General features: G+C 42.0%; 1 protein-coding gene across 8 annotated transcripts in view; it reads left to right on the top strand.

Annotated features, from left to right (window-relative positions):
• The window catches only part of prdm16 (PR domain containing 16), a 181,207-nt gene that overhangs the window by 46,924 nt on the left and 116,889 nt on the right, over positions 1-17,394 (top strand). For all 8 annotated transcript variants that reach the window (XM_078254677.1, XM_078254685.1, XM_078254679.1 and 5 more), the window contains exon 2: positions 12,900-13,360. In XM_078254677.1, coding sequence (XP_078110803.1) covers positions 12,900-13,360 — 461 coding nt within the window. The remainder of the gene's footprint in view (positions 1-12,899; positions 13,361-17,394) is intronic.

Raw genomic sequence — 17,394 nt, 5'->3', positions numbered from 1 at the left:
TGTCTTCTATGTTGTTTGTTGTCCTCTGGTGCTGTGTTTGCCGATGTTTCCCTCCCCATGGTGAAGCTGAGCCTCAATAGCTGCAAGGGCCACATGCGCACACAAATAGATGCACACAGGGGACCAGAGGACAATACACAGCCAGGAAACCACAAGCAATGCTTGTTCTGCTCGTTCTCATGTGCAGCTCATGATGCAGCACTATTACATGTGATATAGACATCAAATGATACTATAAAATCTACTATAAAACTGATAGACAAATAAAACCAAATAAATTAAGTCTCTGGTGCTGTGTGGAATTAGATGTATTTGACTTGACATCAAATCAAAGGAGATGCTAATTTGATGCGTGGTGATATTGTGCCCATTAAGTCAGCAAACATCTGTGTTAAATAAGTTAGTAATTCCTCCTTGATCTCTTTATCTTTAAGGGAAAATGTGGTAAAAATGGCCACACAGTTGCAATGCAGCCTTAACACCTTGAAAGTCTGTTGACAATTACTCTTTTTAATCACATTTTTGGAAGAGCTTTGTAGTAAGCAGTCCATTTTTATTGTTCCAGTCACCACTCCACTCAGTAAATGTGCACCTACATCCTGACTGCAAAACTCCCTGTCTTTATTCTGCATGCTTACTTTCAGTGATGCTTTGAATTCGAATCATATCCTCTTGGGTTTCTTTTTATGATAAATGTGTGTCCTTTAACCAATTGCGATCCTTTTGATGTGCACACAATGAGAGTTTTTTTTTTTATTCCTAACATGTCCTTCCTTAACCTCCATCCTGTTTGTATTTACTTGTTGTTATTTACGGCGTGTCTCCTGCAAAGATCGGTGACATTGTTTGGTGTCGCTCTTTTTTTCTCTCTCCCTCTCCCTCTCACCCTCCCTCGGACGTTTCCATTTAGTCAAAGACAAAACAAGTTAATTAGATCGGAAGTGCGGGCCTATCAATGGAGAATCAGTATTCAAATCAAGGCCTTGTCTGGACACAAACAGCAGGAAGCCAAACAAGACCCCGGCGCTGCTGAATGGGAGGACAGGAGAGAGAGAGACAGACATAGAAAGAGAGAGCCTGTAGTTGGGGGGGTGGGCTTGCATTGGTCAACACGCACGCACACGCACACACACACACACACACACACACACACGCACACGCACACGCACACGCACACGCACACGCACGCACACACACACACACACACACACACACAGTTTAGGTACTGGATCAATTGCATTTCTGTGTTTCCTTTCATGTCTGCATATTTGAATGTGTACATTCAAGGACGTTTTGACACTGTGATAACTTTTGAAGCATTTCAAATATTTAATTCTCAGTGTGGTTTTGGGTGAACTGCAGTGGCCTTCATTTATTCTTACCTTGCTCTCTTATTATGTTGTTACAACTCAGTATTGTAAATGAGAGCTCTCCACCCTCCACATGTTCTCTGTGACTTAAATAAAGGTTAAGTAAAACTCAGGGGTCCATAAACTGGGGCACTTCCACTTCACAATTAGGCAATACAGTATACTGCATGCCGCACTTGCGTAGACAAGAGATACGGGGACTCTAAATAGCATGCACCTTACTGTAAAGGTCAAACATGTAGCATTTAAACAATGATAACAGTAACTTGGATCATAATTTGTAAGATAAGTTTGGTAAAGTAGCCTTTACCAGACTGAATTTTACAATTCAGCATTCTTTTTCAAGTGTGAACAGAGCTGAAAACAATTTCAGGCATGTTTAACACCTTTATTTTTTTCAGTAATGTAAAATTGAAGGCAAATACATGCAAAGCAATGCCATAGGTGAAGGGGGTTGTAAGTAGCAACATCCTGTTTGTGACAGGAAGCAAAGTGGTTTGTTTAGGGAAACATGATTTTTAAAATGATCATGGTAGAAATGTTACTGGAGTGGGATAGAAGACAGCAGTTGTTTACACCATCTGGCTTCATGTGTCATAGGTTTACAGTAGAAAACAAAGAAACACAATTATTCTCATATGTATGTAAGTACACAGTATATTGCTGTTTAAAACTGCTGTTTTGAACCTTTAGAAACATTTTGTACATCATCTCATGCAGATACAAGAGAAGAAAAAAAAGCACTTTTAATAGGGGAATTTGTTGTGTTTCAACATGTAAACTCAGGGAATTATCTTCTTTTTTGACTCACCCAATGATCCTCTATGGCTTTCCATCACTCCTTCCTCCGCCTCTGCCCTTAAGCTATAGTACTTTGAATGTGAATGCAGCATCCACTAGACAATCACGAGAATATCATAGTAAACTATTTGTCTTAATATTACTTTTATATGTTTAGACACAGATTGTCCACATGGCTTTAGGTTTTTTCACATACACCAGCAGATATGGAAGTCAAAGAAAAGGAAAGGGAGAGGAGAAGCGGAGAGAGGAGAGGAGTGGAGGGGTGGTGGGAGGGAAAGGTCCCATTATCTCATGTCGAGGGCCACCTGAGCTAAAGACAGCCATTTGTTCCCAAATCGACCTGTCGACCCCCACATAATTACTAGCCAATTATTTCCAAATGGACCGCATTCAACCCACACCCTGAACACTTAAAGAGGAGAGGGACAAAATTGCCTCTCTCTCATTCTGTCTCTGTCCAACTCATTCGTCTTCCAATCCCATCGTCTTTCTGTCTTTGTTTTACTCTCTCCTTCTCTTGTTTCAGCATTTTTTTATCCAGAGACAAATACTTTTGTGCTTATTGTTGCAGACTTTGCAGTCAGTCCAACCAACCGCCCACTCAACCACACACACACACACACACACACACACACACACACACACACACACACACACACACACACATGCGACAATATTTATTTCCAGTTCAGTCTGTGGTTCTTTGGTTGTTAATTAAGTGGCCTAATTATGGGAAGATAGACACTGAGCCTGTGTGTGGGTGTGCGATTATTGCTATTGTGTGTTTGATTATTGCTGTTTTCACACACATGCACACACACAAATAGTATGATGCAGCTCTCATATAGCTGCTTCATATCTCGATATTCTCTCTCGCTCTCTCTCTCTCTCGCTCTCTCTCTCTCTGGCACCGGTCAGTCTCTGCTGGCTGATGTGTATCGATGAGGCATGCAGGAGCCACCCGAAGGAGAAGAAGGCTGTGCCCCTGTTCCCAGAATTCTTTGTGGTTGGCCTCCATTGTTCGCCACCACTTGTATACAGTATTGTCAGACTGATTGTGAGCCTCCGCTCTCTCTCACTCTGTGGACGGCTAGAGAGCAAGCAGAGTAGAGGAGACGGAGGGAGAGGGGATGAGGAGGAGGAGGAAGGGAGCAGTAAGCATTGTGTCCCTTGCTCGCCATTCTACTGCCTTCCCATCTGTTTCCCTCTCTTCCTTCCTGTTTCTGTGGGATAGTGAACAGATTAGTAATAGCACTGCCACAGCTCCTAATAGGGGAAGTCATGGTCGGGAAATACGATGGATCGGTTTGCGATATCATCTGGCTGAGTGGTGCAATAGTTTTGAACTCTGACACCTAGCTGCTCACTGGCTGACTTTGATCACTTTGGTGTGTGTGTGTGTGTGTGTGTGTGTGTGTGTGTGTGTGTGTGTGTGTGTGTGTGTGTGTGTGTGTGTGTGTGTGTGCGTGTGTGTGTGTGTGTGTGTGTGTGTGTGGGGGTGTCTGAGTGTGTGTGTGCGCGCGTGCGTGTGCGCAAGATGGAATATATTGTATTGTTGTGATTCTCCTAAACACCTGCTGTTTTAATCATCATTTAATCATTGTTCATGTTTAAATCAACTTCTTTTTGCACTTTTCTGCCAGAGATGTCAGAGCTGTCAGTTGCATTTACTGAAGGGCTGCAATGAACAATTGTTTTCATTATAGGATTCAAGTTGTTCGTAAGTGAAAAAAGCCCATCCTTACATTTGGGAAGCTGTTATCACAGAATGTTTTTGCATTGTTGCTCAATAAATGACTGAAGTGATTCATTGATTATTAAAATAGTTGTCATTGGAATAATCACACACGTTATATGTATTCCCAGTTCATTGGGTGTTAATGAAGATATGTTAATATAGGAAGAATGACAATAAACCTTTTCAGATTTAATGTTTAGTTTATGAAATGTCCTAAATAGAATGGCAATCCCAATCTCCAAAAGCCAAGGTTTATGTTACTTAAGTTTTGTCTGACCAACTGTCCAACAAAATTAAAAATCCAGTTTGCAATACTAACAGTACTAACTCTTAAAAGCAACCTTACATCTGAAAAGCTTTAACCAGAGAATATTTAGCATTTTTACCTGATAAATAATAAGCCATTAGCTGTTTTTGTTAATGTGTCCACCCCCTGTATAGCCTATTCTTCTCACATACTATATATATCCTATTGAGCACCAGCTTAATATCCCCACAGGGATCATTAAAGCTTCATCTGATCTAATCTAATATACATATTCTGGAAAGTTTAGTGTTACATGGCTTAATGTGTCCGCCTCAGGTGTGTGTGTGTGTGTGTGTGTGTGTGTGTGTGTGTGTGTGTGTGTGTGTGTGTGTGTGTGTGTGTGTGTGTGTGTGTGTGTGTGTTCTGGTGTATGTTCTGCTCGTTGCGAGCTGAGACAGCGCTGCGTACTGGCCTCCTGGCTGAGTTTGAAGCTAAGTGGATTAGCATATCTCCCATGTCAGCTCCATTCACTGTGACAGCCTGATGACATGGGACTGTGTGACGACTGCGACCCACCTGACGTCCATGGCTCAGGCCTCCTAGCAGGTGGTCTGACTCTGGGAGGGAGAGAGACAGGGTGAGAGACTGAGCCAGAGGTGGGGGGAGTCAGAGATGGGCTTATAGAAGGCAAAGTCATGCTCTCAGCAGTTATAAGAGTTTAGGTAGACAGGAACCATGCCGTTTTGTCTCTGATACTAGTTGTGGAGAATGTATGCTTTATTTTTGCTTCAGTAAATGAAGCCCTAGTACTACACTTAAGGAGTTTTTTGTATGCTGAAATATAGGTGGTATGAATTTAAGCATGGAACTTCTAATTGCAGCAGCTCTGCCCATTGATCTCCACAAAACCACTGTTGGTCATTTAACAGTTATATTACAGAAATCCCAAATCAAACTGTTTCAAGGACACGCAGACATATTCCCTGACTTCCCTTTTTCTTGCTCACACCAGCCTTCCTCTCTTCTACTCTTCCTCTGCTTCTCTTACACCTCATCTTCTCCTTCAGTACCTTTCCATCCTTTCTCACTTATCCTCTCCTACCACACAGACTCTCCCCCGCCGCCACCCTCCTCCTTCTCCTTCTCCTACACAGTCTCGTGCCGGCCTAGCCAGGCAATGCTAACACTTTTGTCAGGGTGATTAATAGCACGCTGGATTGTCGTTAATTCACTGGCTAATGACTGGAGGGAGTGGGCGAGAAGAAGAGAAGAGCAGAGCGGAGCAAGGCTGGAGAGTAATAGACTGATGTATGGGTGTAGGCTGCTTTCAGTGGCAGAGGTGAATATCATCACACACACACACACACACACACACACACACACACACACACACACACACACACACACACACACACACACACACACACACACACATCCCCTCCTCCCAGTACCCACCAGTACAACCTCAGACATACAGCTACTGTATGGTAACCAGAAAAGGCTCAGATGTAGCACACATGCAGGTGTACATGTCACATGTTTTGCCACATGTGCAATCCACATGACTAAAACTTTATAGAGAATAGGTATTGGCTGTACATTTCTTTTATTACTGCAAATTTGTAACACTTGCAAACTTTTCCAAAAGTGTTACACTCAAAAATTCAACTAATTCACGTTATTTTAAGATTAATTGATTTGTGTTTGAAACGACAGCTGTAAGTTACAGTAATAGTAAAATTGAGTATCAGGAAACCTTGATGCTTGAAGCTTTTTTGTGGATTTTTATTTGACTGTGGCTCGTAAAATTGGTTCTTACAATAGATAAAATTGTCACTGGCTTTTATGGAAAAATTGCCGGAATTTAAAATTGAGTTATTAACACTAAAACAAAAGATGTCTCCCTTACACACATGCACACGCTGACTTGCACACAGATAGTCGCACAAGCTACCCTTTCTCCTCCCTGGTTAATAAGAATGTATGGGTTTGTTCTGCACGTTGTCTGCCTTGGTGCTCCCTTAGCTGGCTGTCTGGCCTCCCGAGTGGCTTGCTTAATGAAGCTGCACCTGTGGGTGTAGGGACACACACACACACACACACACACACACACACACACACACACACACACACACACACACACACACACACACTCAAAGGGAAGAGAGACAAAGACAGACATATGCTATAGTTTTTGTCGCTTAATTCTGTCACATTATCTGTAACTGAATTTTTCTTTAACATTTATGTGAGTGTTTTTAAAAGTTGATGATGTCACTGGTCTGGTGCCACTGTCCCACAAATGTTTCCCATGTTCGGGAGCCTTGCATAAAGGGAAATATATAAAACATTTACTCTCAGTAGCTGTTATGGCATCTTAAGTACCAATGCCTTGGTTTAAATCAAACTCTAGTAAAGTATGTTGTTTAGATAAGTTTAGTTCTGCCTGGACAGGCTTTTCAGAGTAAAGCTGACCCTCATTTAAATAATTGCTGGAGGTGGTGACAGTAAAGATGAGATATGTAGATGTGAAACTGAGCTCCCTATGTGAAGGTTTTGGTTTTTATCATCACTGTTTCATGTTAAATCACGTCTCTTTTTTTTATTTCACTGTCTTCTCATCTTATTTTCATGTGTTTCCTCCTTTTCACTTTCTCATTTTACCTGCCAATCTCTTCTTTTTTTCCCTCTATTCTTCCTGTTATATCCAGCTCCTTTCTCTATCCATCCTCTCAGTTTCCGCCCCTCTTCCCTCTCTCTCGACCCTCCCCCGGGTGATGTTTGCAACTCAATTTGGCAAATGTAACTCAATATTGATTATTATTAATATTTATCATGTTTGTGAACATGTTTTCTTCTAGCGCTATTAATCTGCCCTGTTAATAAATGTCTGCAGCAGCCTGGGCCCCTTGGGACCAGAGGGCCACCACACACACACACACACACACACACACACACACACACACACACACACACACACACACACACACACACACACACACACACACACACACACCTGCTCTCAGCTGCCAGTAGGTTGCCTGCTATCTTCTATTTGCCTGGAGGCTTGATTTCAGCACACACACACACACACACACACACACACACACACACACACACACACGCACGCTATTTAGGACGGAATGCCTTTAGGCTGCTCAGCAGAAATAACACATCAATACATCAGCCGTGTTGTATCAGCGCTACACACAAACACAAAAGTGCACACTCCACTCTGTTCCTTATTGAGCTGCAGTGTCCACATTCAGTCCAGTTGTCTGTTGTTTTTATGTGGACATGTTGAAATGTTGAAGTGCTGTGAATATAGTTTTTTTTTTACTGTTCAAATACAAGTGAAAGAAAGTATGGGAGAAACAAACTAAAGCATAGAGACAGAGAACAGGCTACGGACAGCTCCCCCTAGCAGGTTTTATAGACTGATAACCAGTCAAAGATAGTAAGGGAAGAGCACCCATGTAGACGCACACACATACTGAAGACTATGCCCTAAATGTTGGTGAGAAACAAGGTATGCTTGGTACAGTATGTGTGGATTTCAACTTTTGTACAAGCTCATACAGTGTCTATGTGCATAGATAATAAATTGTTTTGTTTACATGTCATTTTTGGTCATGTTGGCACTTAAAGTAATAAAGACTTTTAGCACACTAGAGAGAGAGAAGCAGTATAAACCGTGACTCACAATAGCATAAACCTTAATGTAGCAGTGAAAAAATCTTAGGGTTATTGTGTAATTATTATGCAGAACAGCAGTACATGTGCAACCCTGTGGGAAAAAAACACAAATTTAACCACAACATCTTTTCATTTGCCCTTTCTTTCTTTCTATGTTTTTCTGGCCCTGTGCTTCTTCTTTACCCACTCTGAATAAGCCATGTTGTAGTTTAAGTGTTACTTTGAAATGTTCCCTGGTGCTTTTACAAGGGGAAGTGTGGCGTTCTCGCTTGCTGGCATTGTAGCTGACCGTGCCCCCATTGCTCACTCACTACTTCCAACCATACGCACAATCACACACACCAAACACACACCAAACACACACACCTTCTCCCCTGAACGCTCTCCTGTCTGCCTCGTCACATGCTTCCATTTATACGTCATTTTGAATATAGTGCCACCGTGGAAAATACACCATTGTACAGTTTTTCACCTCTCACTCACTCTACCTTTGATTTGCACTCGTTTGATTTTTACAGCTGCCTCTCTCCTCCGCCCCTCCTGTTTTAAAACAGAGGGTGTTTTGGGGCTCTTTTGTGTGGAGACAGAATCATCAAAGGCCTGCTTAATACAGAGGAACAGGTACCAATATCACTCTGTGGCCCAATAATGCAGCTAAGTGGGACCATATTGATGCAATATAGCGGCACAAACAGCAGATTAAGCTTCGGGTTTGAATGCCGCCCCTCACACACATATGTGCACATGTACGCACAGAGCTCCCACATCAAAATGTTTGGTCATTTATTGCTCAACCAGCTACCCATTTTTCATATCTGTCATGGTCCACACATTCTCCCTCTGCCTTCGATTTTTTTTCTTTCACCAGACGATCTTTTCTCCCCATATTTGGAGCCGGTGCAGCATTTTGCATAGTTTTGCCTGTTCCCTGGATACTGTCTTTTCATCAGTGGCTGGCTTTTGCTTTTGAATTGAACCAGATCAATTTACGGCCAGACAAAGATACAGTCTCTGTGTGCATTGGAGGGGGAAGGCAGTGAGGGAAATAGGACGTGTGTGCTTTATGATGGCCATCATTGGCACACACAAGTCCTATTTCCAGCTCTCTTTTCTTGTTATCATAGCCACAGCCATGGCTCCACTGTGCTGCTTGCTCTCTAGCAAAGCGTACACCTGGCTCTGAATGCTCAAACTATTGTTGGCATCCGTTCTAGCCTGCAGTCTGCGGTGTTTTACACATGCGCATCCCTGTATACAAGTAAAGAATCTTCAACTACAGTTTTACAAAGATTTATGATTTTTCTCAATGAAGGGCATGGCTGCTTATTCTGTAAGACATGAGTTGGTCCTTATTTGATGCAGTATTTATAGGTTATTTCCAAGAATTTCTGCACGCAGTCAGTGTTGTTCCTTTCTACCCAGACTACGTCGACATTACAGCTCAGACTATATGCCACAAGGCACATGTGTTTGTGTGCGTCCAGGCAGACGGCAGAAAATGACTTCAGATCTCTATCTTTCTGCATTTAAGTCTAGAGTGCTCTGATTAAACACAACCACAGAACAATTTGCCCGTTGTAAGGCCCTCCGATTAAACCACTGATTTTCAGCACAGTGTTAAGCTATTTTGCCATGGCAACGCTGATTACATTGTTATCAGCATTTCATATCATTTTTAGCATTTTCATTTTTTTAATCTTGACTCCTGAAAGGAAGTATAGTCAGATATTTTTTTATTGTGTCGTGTTATGTGGTTGCCTCGCATGTGCGTACTGTACCTTGTATATTTGATGTTGTTAAATGTGTATTTTAGAGGTTAGTGTCTATAAATGTCGTATCTACGTCATGTCTTGTAATTCCACTGTGACATGCATTCATTATGAGATATCATCTTTACCTACAACACCATCTGATCTCTTGCACATGTGTTTAGAGTACAGTAACAGCTCCTGCAGTTGCAAACAGATGTGTGTTTGTGTGATAGCCTGCATCTGTGTTCATACATGCTCTAAAATCTTTGTTATTGCAAGCCATGCTACAAAGCAAGAGCTCCGTTTATGGCACACATTTACAATTTATCAAATAAATGGGATGCCTTCATGTGGCCTGGGCCCGGCTCTCAGGCAGAGCAGCGTAGTTTTCCACTGGAATAACAGCCGCTGAACAAGCAGCCCATTGTAGCCGCAGCCAGCACCGGGACCCCCAAGGTGCGAATTAATGATTGACCCCTGATGTAATCAGGATAAATAGCTCCCCGTAAAAGAGAAAGAGATGGTGAGAGGAACAGAGAGAGAAAGAACAACATAAGGAGCCAGGGAGAGGAAGGCACTATCTGGCCCGGGTGCTTTTTAAAAAGCCCTCGGGGAAACGAACCTAACATCTCTTTCTGGGTCTTTTGAGACCTAGAGCTAACATACAGCTGTTTAAAAGCAGCTCAGTCGTCAGTTTTTAGACTCTTCGCCTCCTCCTCTTCATCCTCTTCCTGGCCCCTTTCATTATTTCGCTGGTTTTCCCTACTTTTCTCAACTGTTTTTGGGCACTGGTCTAACATGGTCCACTTATCTTACAGAGGGAAGGAGAGAGACAGTTTTTTTCTGGTGGCGAGTAATCTAAAAAGTTCACAGTTTTTTCTTCAGGCAAGTTTTTTATGAGTTAACTAAGTTACAACTGAGAGTTGAACTTGTTTAATATGACACTGTGTTTGCCATTTCTGCCTCTCTTTACTACTTTATGTGTATCACAAAAGATGTTTTGTTCATTAAAATTAAGAGGTTTTTTTTCTTCTCTTTCTCCTTGTTACTCAATTATTTGACGTAGCGATCTGTGCATTTCTTTGTGCACAGAGGCTCTTAAAGCCAAATAGTATTTAATAGATTTTCCGAAGCTGTCTCTCTGCTTGTCAAAATTGCTCTCAATGGGTCAAGTGCCAGTGAGAGTGGGGGAGTGAAGAGGGAGAGGGAGTGAAAAAAAGTGTTTAATAGCCTGAAAACACTTTTGATTGTGCAGACGGAGCAGCAGATAGGGCCGAGTTATAAAACTTTAATTGATCTGTGAAAAGTGGAAGCTACTGCTGGCTCACTTGTTCCAATGCTTAATTGCACGCCTGTTCTGAGCCCCTATGAAACAGTGATCATTAAAAAAATGGGTTATTTTCCAGTCAAAATCACTGGATGACGCAGAATCAGTCATAAAAGGCTGGGGTTTACTGCTGCAGCTTTATATGATAAGTTTCCTGGATCTGCAGGTTTGCCAGGCGCTGAAAAGCCCTTGTCGCATGCTTTCATAGTTTCACATTTCACATTTAAAACATACATGTCAGTGAATTTAACAACTTTCACAGTCCACATCTGTCATTGGGCAGAAACCCAAATATTTATCAAAGAACAAAAAAAGTGATACACTGTGCGATGAATGTGCTCTTGTACAATTTCAGTGATGCACTTTTTCTACTTTGGTTTTTTGATTAGATCATTCAATCTTTCTACAATGTACAAGTCTCAGTTTTTACCGCCTCACTTTGTTAAGCATACACAAATAATTGTTTAGAAATCAGTCCACTCCTAAAACAGAAAAAAAAAACATATTCATTGTTTTTTTAGATAAACTTATTAATGTTGCATATCTATTGTATTAAAACTCAACCCACAAACTTTCATTGTGACCTAATAAAATTTCATGTACTAACAAGCACATTTTTAAAATGTCATGTTGCAGCTCCAGCTAAGATCTGGGAAGTGGTGGCAGGCTTGGCAGCAGGCTAGATGGAGGCTAACAGAGGGAGAAAGCTTGATTGGAACAACTCCTGCTGTAATTTTGGGCCTAGTTAGCCTGCTGATTGCCAGTCCCTGTGTTTAGATAGTAAAACTGCAGTGGTGCTTTGACTAAAGACACCAGGATCTGTCCAAAGAGCAAAAGAAGGAAACACACATAGATGTGCTGAGGCTAACACACACACACACACACACACACACACACACACACACACACACACACACACACACATACTTTCTTTGGCACCTACTATTGAAAACTGTCAAGTTCTTGTATGGTTGCTTATGTTCAACATTTCAGAAGTGTTGCTTTTATGAAAATTGCTCTCATTAAAGAAACATGTTTGTATTCCTCAAAATAGATATAGGTATTGTCTTGGTATCAGTACAAAACTCCAGGTATCGTTGCAGCACTGATGTTCAAAAAGGCATATGGTAAATAATGTGCTGTTAAAGATCCCACATATCCTACACAGCGAAGGAGCTCGCTGAGATGCATTTGCTAGAAAAAACATCTTCAATAACACATTTAAGGAAATGGGATGAAACTTAAACCCAAATGTTATGTACATCAACACACACACACACACACACACACACACACACACACACACACACACACACACACACTTATAGTGCTCATCCTCATTTTCACTCATGTTGAAATGGTGGGATCCTGAGCGCAGGCACAGTCAATCTCTGGATGAGACAATAATGCTCGGTGACGAGGCTAACCAGGTCAGTGATAGACACACGATTATTTGTAAGATGAGTCCTGGCAGAAAGCAGTGACTGTGATGGAATTGAGAACTTTTCCCATCGACGACTTGGCTAACTTAAAGCTTCTTCTCTTCGTCTGTCTGGCTCTTCTCACATAGCCTCTGAAAAACCTGTGAACTCAGCATCTTGTAGCTTAAGGCCATCAGATGGATAGGTATTCTTTTCTCAGGACCCCCCAATTCTCTCATTACACAGAGTGGTTTTATAACAGTTTAGGTTTGGAGATTGAAATGGAGTGGTTGTTTTTGTAATTCAGGGTCAAGAAGCCATTTGATGCCTAGTGTCTGCTGAGAGGTCTTAGTCTCTGTATTACAGCGTCTGAGTTTAATAGTATAAATGTGGCCGGGTAAAACCAAGGTTTTTTCTCTTTTCCTAACATGTTGACGGTAAAATCCATGACCTTCATTATGTAATCTCCTAGGAAATTGTATGTTGTGTTATACCTCCTCTGCCTGCCTAGTAACAATTGTCTGTATATGGGTTTTGTGTCATAGATGACAGCGAGCCAGTGGACAGCATGTACGACACAGAGGCCGACCTCCCGGGTTTAGCAGGCGGAGGTGGTACCGACAGCCCAGAAGACGACGCAGAAGACGGCGTAATCAACATGTCCCCCCTGCCCTCACCAACTCCTTCCCATCCAAACAACAACCACCACCACCTGCTGCACCCCCACATCTACGCCACCCACCACCACCACCATCTTCACAACAACAACAGCAGCAGCAATGACCAGGACTTCACCACACCCAAGGAGGGCTCGCCCTATGAGGCGCCTGTCTACATTCCCGATGACATTCCCATTCCCAGCGAACTGGAGCTGCGGGAGTCCTCTGTTCCTGGTGCCGGCCTGGGCGTTTGGGCCAAGACCTGCATTGGTGCTGGCGAGAGGTTTGGTCTGCACAGCACGCTGCATCACGAGGCCACGGGCAAAGACAGCTCCTTTGGATGGGAGGTAGGAACCAGCCAGGCTTCTTTGTACTTTGTTTTGGGTTATTTACAGGTTTTTTTGTACTTTCATTTCACTGTCTCTCACTTTTGACCACTTACATACAGTACTTTGTGGCACAAACACAAATGTACAGTAAGATATGAGATCGAGCAGATGAAGCAACACTGGAAAGGGTAAGTGAGTGAACGAGCCGCTCTTCATTCATTCACATTTTCAGCCATCACTCTTTATCCACTGCCGATCTCATTATCACCAAAGATGCCTATTCCATTTGCATCCCCGTTGTGATTGGACCTCATTTTTGTTTTTGGACCTCATTTTTTTTTTTGTCCTGCACGTACACACAAACATACACACATATACAAATCACACTCGTCCAGAATTCCAGCAGCACAGCAATGTCAGATGGAAAAATCGGGCTGATTAGTGGAGGTATCAGCTTTTCTGGGCGTCGGTCCGAGCAAGCACACTCATTTGGTCACGCCACCCGATATGGAAATGGAAGAAGCATGGCCCAATGCGGTGGCGGCATATTGAACTATTAATTTTCATTTCAACATGACATTAGAGGATATTGAAGTTGCTTCAGTAAGCTCATTAGTGAAAAAAAAGACACTCCCGATCTCTGTCTCCCTTTCTTTCTTTCTCATGTGCCTAATCAGAGATGAAATATACTGGCCTGCTTTTCATTTCACTGACTCCTTGACTCTTCATTTTTAGGGGGCTGGTCATTCACATAGTCTAATATTACATTTGTTTGTAATAAGGAATAAAGACTTTGACAAGTTAATCATTGAAACACTATGTTGGAAAAGGCATGATGTGCTTCAATTGGACACCACCAGCTGATGATGTACACAGTTACAAGTTAATACAATTTTAAATGTGGACTAAAAGGCCATGCAGTGAGTTTGGAATTCTGGTAACTATACATTTAGAAGACCATACAAAATTGGGGCATTTTAAGCAATATTGAGCGTTAGCATAATGGAAAAGTTTTCTTGTAGAGCTAGAACGAACTTTATGGTAATGAAACATCACATATGTCTGCTGCTGATCTATTCCTTGAAGTAAACATTTAGGCAGACAGAGTAGAACTAGTATCGTAAAAGCAGGAAAGATTCTTTCATAAAAGCAGATTGTAATACTTCAACCTTGTGCTTGTCAATAAGTTAAACAGGAGCGTAAAATTAGTATATATATATATGGTATATATTTTTGTTGTTTTTATAAATATACACATATAGTAAATATAATATCGCTGAAATACTCCTAAAAGTATGGTTATGAATCCCTTACTGACAAGATTTGAAAGAAATCCTTTAATGGGTTCAGTGTGAAGAACTCCTGGTGGTTTCCACCAAAGCCTTCATTTCTCTTTTCACCCTGTTTTCTTCCTAACAGTTGTAGGAGCATGCAGGCGATTAGAGCACAGAGGCACACGCTATGTGGCAGTGTGCCAGGATGAACGTTTTCCTTTTTAAAGTTCATATTATGGCTAGTCATTCGGGGTGCAAAGGGCACCTCTCCAAAAGCTACACTCTCCCCGTAGCTCTTGTATTTTCTCTCAGTTTTCCTCCTCCTTCCTCTTTTCTCCCTAGACACCCCGACTAATGCATATTTATCAGCTAAGCTTTCTGGCTTGTAGGAAAAAAGGCCACCTTCAGCTCTGAAGACTTACATTCACACGTGCTCGCAGAAATGTTCTGGAAAGGGAGAGATTCAGCATATTGTTGCACTTTTAAGATGTCTAGTTTGTTGGCCACTTTAAGGTGGACTTGGTGTGAAGGTGACGTTTAATAAACCACCTTGTACAGCCCAGATTCTATCACTGACTCATTTTTTTGTTTGTTTTTTTGTTTGAGCAAATCTTCTTAGATCAATGTAAAATCTCTGGTCTTTGCCTCCAAACATGTCAAAAGGGAACGATTGATCTGTCGTTTTTTCCCTCTTCTCCTCAATGGTTGTTGGAGGACTCACTCTGGGTTAGGTTGTATTATTTATTTAAGATATCCTGTCTGGTTTGGGGCTGGAAGGCTTCGGGGGCTCTCCTCTCCCAGACTCTTATCACAGATAGTCATAACAGTCAGTCTGTTGATAGTCATCAACAGACTCCCCTAGGAGTCCCGTACACCCCCTTTCACCATCTACCCCTCTACTCATCTACTGCCTCTGGTCTTAGACAAATAGACAGGCGAGGGAGAAACAGAAGTAATACTGAGTGAAGAAAGATGTTGAAAGAAACCAGAGAGAAACACGGATTGATGGGGATGGATAGAGTAAGAAAAGAGGATGCAAAAATCTATATTTCTCACAGCATCAGAAACACTGGAGGAGTCTAATACTCTTCATGGAAATTCTGTGAACGTGTGTTACACCAGTCCTCGGCCAAAACAGGGGGATGTGTTATGAGAGATAATAAGTGAAGTCATCTGAGATCTCTGTGGTGTAAATGTGATCATATCTAACCAAGGCCTCACACATTCTGTCTCCAAAATTGGACTAAGTGCTGAATTTAGTTTTCAGAGTGATTAGTGTAACTGCGCTTCCACTTTACAATAAATGGCAGGATACTGTATTGCGGATGTTGGGTGAAAACATTTTCTTCCCAAAATGCTCCTAAAAAATAAACAGCCTTGTTTTTTTCTTGATGGTGACTTCATTTTAACTTGATTGAACTATCTTAAAATCAGAGGTTGTAGACTACAGTATACTGTAAATGTAGCCCTATAATCATTGACAACATGAAATACCCAAAATTGCAGTTACAGGTTTTTTTTCTCATCAACAATGATTATGCCATCTGCAGTAGTACACTCAAATCCAAAACAGTTTAACTACATTGACTGCATTTTTGTGGATTTTTTACTAAGACTGGCAATAACTCATTATGTTTTCTTTGCAAGCGAGGCCTAACAATCTAACAATCACATGGCGGACACTGTAGTGCTTTCTGGATATCTGAGTAGAAGTGTAGATTTGTGGAGAGAAATGGAGAGAGTAATAGAAAGAGAGAGTGAAAGAGTAGCAGTGAGTGAAAGAAAGAGGAAGGCAGAGAGGAAGCCTACTATTGTCTGTCCCGGGGCGCTGGGGAATGGAAGAGGTGTTAACTCAGACTCATTTCAGCGAGACGGACAGCTCAATCTAAGAGCTGCTTTGCTGCAGGCCATGGCCATTCTCTTCTGTCTCAGACTCCCTCTCTGGGCCTGCACCAAGTCATCCATTTAAAAACCATTATGCTTCCCCCTTAGCACAACAAGATAGAACGCCAGGGCCCCAGGTGTGTGTCTCTCTGGTTGTGTGTGTGTAGGGCTGCCAACACCCCTCAGGATAGGAAGGCCTGAGCTAGCAGAGTGAGGCAAGGCCCTCAGAGAGTCCAGTGTGGGGATCTGCTGTCAGAGTGACTGCTGCTATTATCTGGGCGGTAGATTGGCCTGACTTGAATATTGATAGAGACATGTCACCATACAATGACTGGAGGTATTGTGCACTGACTGGCATTGATTGTACTCACTAATCTGACTCCCTCAGGTGTTCAGATGGCAGGAGAGAGGGCAACACATCTGTGTTTGGAGGTAGCAGTGCATGTTAATAGGAACAAACTGCAAATGTACAGCTTGGATCTATGTGCAACGTTAAATCTTTCCCACAGTAACAACTTTAACTTTGATCTTTAGAGGAAAACCAAGATAAAATCAAGTCTCTCTGTTATGTCTGTATCTGTATGTAACATTTGTGATGCAAACAAACAGTATGACCAAGCCCTATCAAAGCGATATTAATGGTGTTTACTCTCACTTCTTCCTACCCTGTTACCACTGGGCGTGTCCTCGCACCTCTGAATCATGGCTTTTGACACTCCTCCAGCACATATTAGCTTTGTCTTTTCTCACTATCTTTTGTTTCTCCAGCTTGAGTGTTTGCTATCTCACAAAGTTCTCACTTGAAGGTCAACGCACACAGCCCAGTCTCATGGCAGTTCGTGAAATGGTCACGTTATTGAATCTATTGATTTGTGTACTGAACACGTTAATGTC

This window comes from Sander vitreus, chromosome 7, assembly GCF_031162955.1.
Source record: "Sander vitreus isolate 19-12246 chromosome 7, sanVit1, whole genome shotgun sequence".
Taxonomy (NCBI): domain Eukaryota; kingdom Metazoa; phylum Chordata; class Actinopteri; order Perciformes; family Percidae; genus Sander; species Sander vitreus.
Note: the sequence above shows the minus strand (reverse complement) of the source record. Positions and strands in the feature narration are given on the sequence as shown.